The sequence below is a fragment of the Symsagittifera roscoffensis genome, chromosome 3, assembly GCF_963678635.1.
Source record: "Symsagittifera roscoffensis chromosome 3, txSymRosc1.1, whole genome shotgun sequence".
Lineage (NCBI taxonomy): Eukaryota > Metazoa > Xenacoelomorpha > Acoela > Convolutidae > Symsagittifera > Symsagittifera roscoffensis.
The window spans coordinates 74,764,649-74,775,669 of record NC_087064.1 but is presented as its reverse complement, the minus strand read 5'-3'; the positions used below and the strand labels follow the sequence as shown (position 1 = coordinate 74,775,669).

At 35.5% G+C, this 11,021-nt stretch overlaps 1 protein-coding gene across 1 annotated transcript; it reads left to right on the top strand.

Moving 5' to 3' along the window:
* Positions 1-1,199: 1,199 nt before the first annotated feature.
* Positions 1,200-10,533, top strand: LOC134842712 (uncharacterized). Its single transcript, XM_063859171.1, has 3 exons — positions 1,200-1,289; positions 3,540-3,990; positions 10,147-10,533. Exons 2-3 carry the CDS (start codon positions 3,736-3,738, stop codon positions 10,276-10,278), a joined length of 387 nt encoding a protein of 128 aa, XP_063715241.1. The 5' UTR covers positions 1,200-1,289; positions 3,540-3,735; the 3' UTR covers positions 10,279-10,533.
* Positions 10,534-11,021: the final 488 nt, after the last annotated feature.

The window sequence follows — 11,021 nt, the reverse complement described above, 5'->3', positions numbered from 1 at the left end:
GATCATAGGTGAAATATCATTTTTAAAGTTTGAGCTTTGGAATTTTGGATAACATTATCTCTCAGATGGTATACGAAATTCCGTCAAAAACGCTCAGTTAACAAGTCCAAAAATGACTGAATATATCTCACTTTCTTCGAAAGTCGGAACAATAAACAAAGCAAAGCATTATTGGTATGTAACAAACAGCTTGACCTGAATTTATTTTAATTTATCAAAATGATATGTCTCGACAAACAAGCCTTAGCAAAACATAAACCGTTATGAAAAAACGCCTGAATAGCTTAAAGAGCAAAATTTTTATTGGGTATAATAATGAGTAAATTCCAAATTTACATCCAAAATTTCTTGAAACAAACTGAGAAAAGATTTGTAAAATTTTAAAAAAGTGATCGAACATTTTTTTTGCTTCTGAAATTTTATAACTATTTCACAATTGAAATTATGTTTCTTACTTTTGAACTGATAACATGACAAATAGACATTTAAAGAAAAAAACCTGATCGAAGTTGATTTAGTTGTTGACAAAACATGGCCATTTTGCCCTTTACTTTGACTGCTACATGCAAATGGTTCAATGCCAACAATCTGAAAATCAGAAAAGGCAACAGCAAGGCAAGAGGTTTTAGAAAACAAAAGGTGATCACTCTGTTGTCCGGTCTACACACATTTCGTTCCTCGCAATTTTCGCTCCGGTTAAATTTAGTGGCGCATGTTACTCTAATTTTGCACCTAAAATCGTAGACATAAAGCACCCTCATGAAAACGTGGGGCGAAATGTGAGAGGGGCAAAACGATGGTTATTCACAAGTACTAAAATAAAAAATCAGTCCCATTTGTACCAAAACAAAAACTCAATCGCGTCTTACCAAAAAAATCAATTGGCCAAAGACTACTGAGCCGACTATTTTAAGCTATTGGTTAAGGTCGCTGGTGGGCGCGCTACGCGCGTCTTGCCGCTTTGCGGCGATGACCGGCTCTACTTTGTCTTCGTATAGAGTCCAACCCTCTGTTGCCAATCTCACAACACGTTGGCTCGACTGCAACGGTCACTATTCTGCTGGTTAACTTTATGATGTTTGAACGGTAAAAAATTGAATTCAACTCGACCAATCAGAAATCGAGTTGAACAACTTTAGTACAAATGGGAGCGATTTTTCATTTTGGTACGGTACATATTAATCTTGGTGCGAATGGTACTTTAACGTGCAAAAGGCGTGTCACATTCCTGTTATTCTTAGTTAGCCTCCTCTCTTAAATCTGCTTCTAGTTGGGGCAAGTGGAGCTTGGTGGTTGTTTTTCTGAACTAGCAAGGAACATTTACACAGATGGCTAGTTAAAGTTCCAACCTAGCTCCTATCTTCTCATAAACTGAGAAAGCTTTTCACTCAGTATCAGAAAAGGTTGGTGGCGTTCCTCATGCTGGAGGTACCGAATGCGTGAAGTTTATTTTGGCTTATTTTCAACCAATCACAATTGACTATTCAGAAATCTCAGGGAAATCGCGAAATTCTCAACGTAAGCAAATGGGGCCTAATAACTTAGACGGCAAGAAGTTAGACGACCGTAAAGTAACGGAATTTACGGACAACCAGTATTTACTCAGCCAACATTTAGTTTGGGCCAGAAAACAAATTTCACGCAATTTGCTCGCAATTTATTGTCTAAATTGGATAACCAGTATTTACTCAGCCAAAAAACAATTTAACTCTGTAAAAAAATTTCACGCAATATCACGCAATTTATTGTCTAAATTCCGTTATTTTCTGGTCGTCTAGTTTCCTAAACCCCAAGCAAATAAATCCGGGCCAATAGTGTTAATTTTGCTCAATTAGATATTAAGCCGATGAATGAAATTAAGACCGGATTGAAGGCGGATTGCAACAAATTTAATATTTTATGAATACCGATTTACGAAAAATGGAAAAGCAAAAAACTAAGTTTTAAGATCTGCACCTATTATATCTGCATCCATTATACTTATTATATTATCATTTTCTGGAAATATTGAGTTCGATTTTGTGAGAAAGGCATTTGGCCAATAGGAACGCTTAGCGATTTTGATTGGTTGAAAATTTTCCAGTATTCGGTCCCTCCAGCATGAGAACCCGAAAAGGTTCCAAAAGGTTCCATGAAAGCAGTTGATTTCCGAAAAGCTTCCATGAAAGCAGTTGATTTCGTCAATCCGATTGTTTGTCAGGCCAATTGTTTTGGGATCTTTTTACTTATTCCGCCCAAAAATCAATCTTTCAACATCTTGAACTGAAATTATCTTGCTTCAATCTGATTGGCTAGAACTAGCCAATCAATTTTCATAATTACCAACTCAAATGTTTTGTTCACAATTTTAAGTCAAAAATAATTGAGCCGATTTGGCCTAAAACATTTGGTATTTTACTCAAAAAATTATTTCAAGTATGCTCCAGAGTTTTAACCAGGTTAGAAAAAGACCACTTTTGTATCTGCTGAAAACTCGGCCTTGTTAGAAGTCGGCATAAAAAGAAAGTGATCGCATATTAAGCAAATAAATCAGTACTATGAGTATTTTGTCTCAGCTTTTATAAATTAAAAATTACAAAGTCGCAAATTATTAAATTTGGGCGGAATAAGTAAAAAAAAGACACTGAAGTGCTTACTTATGTTGTGCTAAAAAAACTAGGTTACAAAAAAATTAAACTGTCGAAACGTGTGGTTAAGATAATTTTGTTTATGAAAAAATTAATACTTTGTCAATTTTAAACTTTTCGAAATGTTGATGCCAGAAAATTGGGATCTACTTAACAATCCCCCCCCCCCCCCTATGGTACCTACTTAAAACTCTCCACCCCTATAAATACATACAGTAAATTAGCACTGAGCTTTCTATTGAGAGTTCTAATTTTTCTGCATTCTGATTGGTCAGAAAATCAACCATTTTGATCTACTGAACAATCTCCTCACCCCCTTCTTGAAAGGGGTAGAGATTGTTAAGTAGATTTAAAAATTGCTACATAAAGTTTAAAAAATTATTGCAGCTTAATTATCAATTTTTTTTATTGCTCAGTCCAATTGCTCTGAACTAATTCGAAATTTCTTAAATTTGCAAAACAGCCAAGGCAAGCTCCCGCTTCTCTTACATCTCAAATTTTATACTCATCAGAAGCCGCTGGTCAAAAGTCAGTTTAAATTGCACAACATGTCTGTTTTTTTTTGCCTCAGAAATGGCGGTTTGAAGCAGTTTAAATATTACAGCATCTATTTATAAATTAAACTTTACCGGAAGCTTATCAGTTTTTAAATGGAAAGCAAGTGTGGGGAACCTATGCAACTATTTTTTACCAACCTACGGCGCTCTTAACTTTTTCAAGTATTCCAAGAAAAATTTCATTTCATCTCGCGTTGCATTAAGGAGAATTTGGATATTTCAATTGACAGATTCGCTTTGCTTGCTTTTTAATTTTTCAAATATGGGCATGCAAAATGTCAAGTGAAAATTCCATACTTGGCGAAACTTTGAGGTAAATCAATTGCTTTTGAAATTTTATTTAGTTGCATTTTAGGCGGTAAATACTAGAAGTTTCTTTGATTATAACTTGTCAAAGCACAGGCTTGAAGCGAAAGCTCATCAAGTTTTTTTGATTAAAAATTTTCCTTCACTAAAGCAACTTGGCTTTTCCTCAGTGAGGGATAGGAAAAAAAACTATTACACTTTATAACTTGAGCACGCTAGTCATCGGATTTTTCAACAATTAAAAAATGACAAAAAACAGTCGAAAACTGCTTTTTGAGAAGTTTCTCTTGTTTGCGCTCATAATATGCGCAGTCGTGAATGCCAACTCCATGTCTGGCTCAGTCAGCTGGCGCCCAACAGGAAAGAGGTCATTGAACCCCTTTGGTCACGTGATCACAAGTGGGAGTTCCAGAGTGATGGAGGAGAGCAGTGAAATTGAGCCACAATTGACAAGTGGTTTTCGGATTGTGCCACCAATGAAGTTGAATTTCGAACTGCAGGTAAATCAGGATGTCAATTATTGAGTGGTTGGGGGAGGGGTGTTGCGGTGGGGGTCCGTTACGTATTTTTGTTTCGCTTGAAACAACTCAGAAACGTATAGTTTTTCAAGTATGCCATTGCGAAAACTTTTTGTAGTTTTTGAGTATTTACGAGGCAATCAATTTTCGGTTTGAGCCATCACAGGCAGGGGCGGATCTGGGATTTTCTCGAGGGGGGTGGTGCGGATTTTCAAAAAAATTCGAAAATTTTGTCAACCTTTTTTTAGGTCGACCAAATTGATTTTCTTAGCTCTTCTAAATCACCAAAAAGACCCCATTTTGACCACATTTTCTGCGCCGCAGGCAAAATTATGAAAAAACAGGCCAAAAAAGCGTTTTTAGTCATTTTTTTGGAAAATTTTGACCAAAAAATTTGCGTTTTTTCGTCGCGCACTCCCCCCTCAAAATTAGTATATATTGGTGCCGAGTCCGTCACTAAAAACGGATATCTCTGAATAGTGCCAGGTGGTCGAATTCCTGAGGGGGAGAGCGGCGTCCGAAACCCAGGAACCCCCCCCCCCCCCCCCCCCCCCCAAATCCGCTGGTGATTACAGGTCTATGTTTGGCTGATAACCATTTCTGTGTTTCAGAATTTTTGGTTCCTATTGATTCCAAATCTTTTGTGCTCATACATATAGTTACTAAACAAAACTACTAAATAGTTCTATACTAAGCAAAACCTTACCGGGAAGGGTTGGTGTGGGATTATGGTAGATTTAATCAAACCGGGGGCGGATCTAGGTTTTTCTCGAGGGGTGGGCAGATTTTCAAAAAAAATTATCAAAAATTTTGTCGACCTTTTTTTAGGCTGACCCACTTGATTTCCGAGCTCTCCCAAAGCATTTAAAGATCCTGTTTTGGTCAAATTTTCTGTGGCGCAGGAAAAATTTTAAAAAAACAGGCCCAAAAAAGGCATTTTAAGGCACTTTTTGGAAAATTTTTACCGAAAAATTGCGCTTTTTTTAAAATTATTATATATTGTCGCCTAAGGCGCCTTTACAAAATTTTAGTGTCCATCGCCGATTATGAATATCTCAAAATGGTACAAAGGGGACACTTTGGGTCGGCAGGGGGTGGAATTCCTGAAGAAGGAGGTATCCGAAGCCATCGCCCAAACCCCCCCACCCCCTAAATCCGCCCCAGATTCAAACTGACTCAATTTTTTCATAATAGTATGTGCCCAATCATGCACTCTTTAAAATTTTCACGCGTTTTCACCTGAAAAATTGCGTGTTTTAATGAAAAAATCTCGTGAAAAGAAACCACAAGAGCTACTTGAATTTTCCATTAAAAATTTTAATTTTTTTTTCGGTCAACACTTTCCAAAGAAAGCCTAAAGAAAACTTCTTTAGGCATGTTTTTTATATATATTTGACTGTGGCACAAAAACAATTGGGCAAAAAAGGGTCTTTTACTGCTTTGAGTGTGCTCGGAAACTCGATTTGTCAACCCGTAAAAATGTTCGACAATTTGTTTTCTTTTTTTAGAAAATCTGTCCTCTCCGAGAAAATTGCAGATCCGCCCCTTACTAAAATTCTGTGTTTTTATACGTTTTCTTTCGATTGTAACAACGAGAGTGTTAAATTTTGTGTTTTTACTTGAATTTTTTTTGTATAACTTTTTTTGATTGCTTGCGTGTTTTCACTTGTATAATCAAGTAAAAAACACCTGAAAACTGCAAGTCAAAAATCGATCGAAATTTAAGTCTATTTAAATCAAATACAATTGAGTTTTCTTTGGTGTGTGTGATCAGTGCCTCAGTTAAGTTTGAATTACTTTAAATATAAAGACCCAGAGAAACCCACAGATAAAATTATTCCAGTACAAAAATTTCAATTTAGAAACAATTCGACAGGGCAAGCTATAATTTCGAATTTTACTCATCAAACTCAATTATGATTGTTAAAATCTCAAAACTAAATATTGAACAACAAATCTTCTTCAATTTTCAATCAATGTCGTTTATTTATAGTACCATCTCAATATTAAAAACATCAATGATTTGTTTGATTATCTAAATTTTATACACGCCAAGTTTAAACACATCCAATTTTAAGTCTCAAAGTGCTCAATAATAAAATTTTTTGATAATCTTTAAAAAAACTTCTCACAAACAATAGTAGTTTTCTATACAGTGGCCATTTTCCCCCACAACAAACCACACAACCTCGGTATCGTAACCGGAATTGTTTACAGCATGTCGTGGTAAGGAAAGTAAATTTCCCAATTTAGTAAATTTTTGTCAAGGCCTGAACATCCGACACTTCTAAAGGAGTTGTAGGGGAGGAGTTTGAATTTAAGGAAGCACTAAAAAACGTCCAACTAGATTTCTGGGGTACAGTAATTTTCGCATGCATTTTTGAGGGATGACGGGGTTGACAAAAAATGCTTATCGTACAATTTCGTAGAATTCCGTAGAATAAAAAAAGTGTACAATAATAGCACGACAAGCATTTTTTCCATTAACGAAATTGTACTACAACCATTTTTTCCATCGATGAAACTGTACGATAAGCATTTTTTTCATCAATGGAATTGTTCGATAAGCATTTTCTCCATCAATGGAATTGTAAGAATAGCTTTTTTTCATCAACGGATTTGTATGACTAGCATTTTTTTATCAACGGAATTGTAGAACTAGCCTTTTTTTTCATCAATGCATTTGTATTATTTGCAACTTTGAGGCTCTATTGACACAAAATCAACCCGTACAGCGTGCTATCTCTAAACAAAAGATCACCTGAGAAAACTTTAGAGGTTAAAACCTTTTTAACTGCGTTTTCCACAGAATCTCCTGAAATTCGAGACAGCTGAAGTCTTAATCCTAATGGCACATTACCAGGGGGGTAGCGTCACAAAAAAAAACCATACAAAACTGTCGAGATGAAGGTCCAGATCCAGCTCGTTGTTGAGACCAGTGTCCAAATCCAAATCGTATTCAGCTTCTGATTTCAAACAGTCTATAAAAACACTAGTTCACACGTGCTAGAAAACATAACATATGATATATCCAACAATAACTCAAGCAAAACCAAACCGTAAAGCGTGCTATCTCTAAACAAAAGATCACCTGAGAAAACCTTAGATATCCTGCCCCGCGTCTTTTAATTTCTGTCATCGCGATTGTCAGTTGGTTATTTTTCCCCACCTGTGGTTTTAGTTTTTCGTATTGTTCCAAAAACTGGTCAAAAGAACTGCATGGGAATCTCCGACAAAAGTTACGCATCTACTTAACAATTACCCCCCTTTTACGAAAGGGGGCAATTGTTAGGTAGGTTAATATAACGCCCTTTCGACCAATCATATTGCAGCAAAATTGAAAGTCTCAATACAAAGCTCTAGCGCTAATTTACTGCTTTTAATAATAGGGGTGGCAATTCTTAAGTAGGTACCAAAGGGAGGGTAATTTTTCAGTAGATCCAAAGTCAGTTTTTTCCAGATAAATGAATTTTTCCAATCAATTATCTGGTACGTAAGTACACTACTTGAGTCGAGGAATGACCCATTTCATCTTTAAAGTATCGAGATGTTATCTTAGGTCATTATCCACCCGCCGTGGATCAAAACCCAAAAATAACAACTTGTTAAAATATTATTTTTATGTGCTTTTTCTTTAAAAGGATCAAGATTTTTTTTATAACAAGCTAGAAATACATGAAAAACAAGAGAGCAAATGTCTCGTAACTGCAAAATTTTTCGTGTTTCCTTGAGCTCACATGCTCTTGTGTTTTTCACGTGCATTTAGTTCAAACACGAAACGTGAGCCTTGCTCATGTGAACACACGTGAACATTTTTAAAAGAGTGTGGCCGAGTTGGGGATCCCATTTCAAGGTCATCACATTGCATTCACCTAATTATAACTTAGTGGTAATACCCAATTTTGAACAGCGTGCTTCCAGGTGACTTGATAAGCTTATATAATTTGCAATCCAAAATAGAAAAATGTTTATCGTTCGGTTCCATATACAAACTTGCTGTAAGCGCACCAATTTTAGGAATTGCATTTAGTAGTATTAATCAGCTTTCCTAAGCAAATTAAGAAGTGCATTTAGTAGTATTAATCAGCTTTCCTAAGCAAATTAAGCGCTATTGGCACAGTTGATAAAAATGAGACTCTTGAGCTTTAGTGATAAAAATTTTGACTTAACTTTTCTATTTCCACGCTAAAAGGGCCTTAAAATGTTATATCACTCAACCCAGTCCAATGATTATTTGTGGCACATGATTTTGCGTGAAAAACAAAAAAAAACACTAAAACACCCGAATACAAATTGTTTTTCATTTTCAATGGTCGGAACAATAATCAATATTGGAACATGCACTTGCAGGGGCGGATTTAGGGGGGGGGGGATGGGGGGCGGGATGGGGGGCGGACGCCTTCCCCTCATGGATTCGACCCCCTGCCAACCCAAAGGGTCCCCCCTTTGGTACTTTTTAAGAAATCCATTTTTGGCCGACCGACCCTAAAATTTTTCTAAAGGCGCCTTTGGCGCCAATATATACTTATTTTGAGGGGGAGTGCGCGCCAAAAAAAAAACGCGATTTTTTTGTCAACATTTTCCAAAAAGTGCCCAAAAACGGCTTTTTTGGCCTGTTTTTTCAAAAAATTACTTGCGGCGCAGAAAATTTGGCCAAAACAGGGTCTTTTTACTGCTTTGGGAGAGCTCGGAAAATCAATCTGATCGACCTAAAAAAAAGGTCGTCGAAATTTTCGAAAATTTTTTGAAAATCCGCCCCCCCCCCCCCTCGAGAAAATCCTAGATCCGCCCCTGTGCACTTGCTTTCTTTGCTAACTAAAGTAGCAGATCGTTCATGAGAAAAAACGTTTCTTAAGTAACCTGATATCTTCATAACCACTTCAACAATCTTTTCGAATGCTTCCAATCACTTCTGGTTTCTTTAATCCGCAATTTCATATATTTCATATATTTGAAAGAAAGGATAGCCGGTTGCTGTGATAGTAGCACAGAATGTTCCGAAACAATTTTATAAAATTGAATTTTTTAAATACTTTTTTTTCAAATTATATTCATTTTCAGTGTGTGATGAGAATCAAATATGTCACGATTGCGTAGAAAGTTGATGAACTAAGCATAATCGGCATCATTTGTCTGTAAAAATTAAATGAAAAACAAAAAAAATGAAAAAGAAAATTCAAAAAAATTCAAAAAAATTTTAGCCAAGAATCATCAAAAAAAATTTTCTTCATAGTAAAATCAAGATTTTGATCATAACCAGACAAAACTAGACAAAATACGACAACGTTCAAACTCATTTTTCTCTACACCGAGACAATTTTTTGAAAATTTTTTTGTTTGAATCACGACTCAAATACTTTAAATATGATATATCACTCAGCCCATTCCAATAATTATTTGTGGAACCTGGCTTTGAGAGGAAAACAAAAATAACTAAAACACACCCGAATACAAACTCCCTCCGCATTTTCAATGGTCAGAGAAAAAACGATTAGATTGTTGTGCGAGTAGCATAACGTTTTTCAAATAATTCATCTTGGAAATATAAAATCCAACATAAAGAAGATATTCAAAAACATTGAAAAAGAGTTTTGATTTTTTTTTTCAATTTTTTTTATTTTGTTTCTATTTTTGCAGTAGTTTATAGCAGGGTGCGAGATTGAAATGGATGCAAAGCTGCAAAAATGAAAAAAAAATGACAACTAATTTGAAATAGTTTTTTTTTAAAATCCGAACTTACGGTTAATAGGGTTTTACTATGGGAAAAAAGAGATGGAAAAGCTTCAACGCAATAAAGAACAAATAAATATTCCGCACCTTCTTTGAAACTGGAACAAAATCAGCTCGCTTTTTTTGTTATTGAATTAAGTTTACTAATTATTTGTTACGGTTTTTCTCGCTCCAAAATGCAAAATATCAGCGTATTTTTAGGTTTTCAGCTGGTTAATTCAAAACCCATGGTAAAAAAGCGGTAATGTTCTCTTTAATGATTTATTCCACTTTCTTGCTCGAGACAAATTTAAAAAAAGCTTTTGAAAAAGTAAAATTGTGGCTCAAACACTTTTAAAATATGTTTTTATTGGAAGAATTTAGTTTAATTTGAGACTAAAGGAAGAATCAAGTTTAAAATAATTTTAGAATTCTGGACCGGAAAAGACATCTGAGCTATTTCTGACGAAGTGGCGGCAACTTCTGGGTCAATTTTTGCTGCATATAGAGCAGAGGTCATCAACTGTAGACGTCCCGCCTACAGATGTCAGAAACTGGTGAAAACTACACCGAATACTCAATGAGTGAACAGTACTGGTGGAAGAGAGACTATCCAGTGAACTCAAGACAACAAAAAACGCGCTATCAGTGACGCGCTATCTACACACGACAGGAAGGAAGTCAAAAAATAATCGAAATATGATCTGTTTTATTGTTTTGTTTAAACAAAACGTGCTATTATGTTAAAATGATTTTTGCCTTGAACAAGAGAGCTCATGAAATTTGACCTTAAAGAGATAAAAAAGCCGAAATGAATAACCTACATTGAATAAATCGAAATATAAGTCTTAGAAAAGTATGTTTTAATTGTGTCTACCAGTACCCAATTTCTCTTCCAAGAGCCCCTATCACAAGCCCCGAGATAATCGACCCCAGTCCATCCAGAGGAGCAAGTAGAAAAAACGCAAGTTTTGATCAAAACTTTCCAAAAAGTCCCTGAAAAGGTTGTTTAGGCCTGATTTTTGGTCGACATGAAAAGAAGGCCGACGCAAATTTTGACTTCTTTTTTTTGAAATTCCGCCTAAATCCGCTCATGACATTTATACAACACGAGTTAACAGGTTATGCAAAATTAGGGAGTACCTATAGTTCTCCCATGGTAAATTCTAGATTCAAAAGAAAAACGCCCGATTCAAAAGAAAAACAAAGCAGGATTAAATTGATGTTTTTAACGAAGAGGGTTTTATTGAGAAAATTTTCAAAATTGTTTCTCTGTTTCTTAGTATGAGAAATTTGCTTTAGAA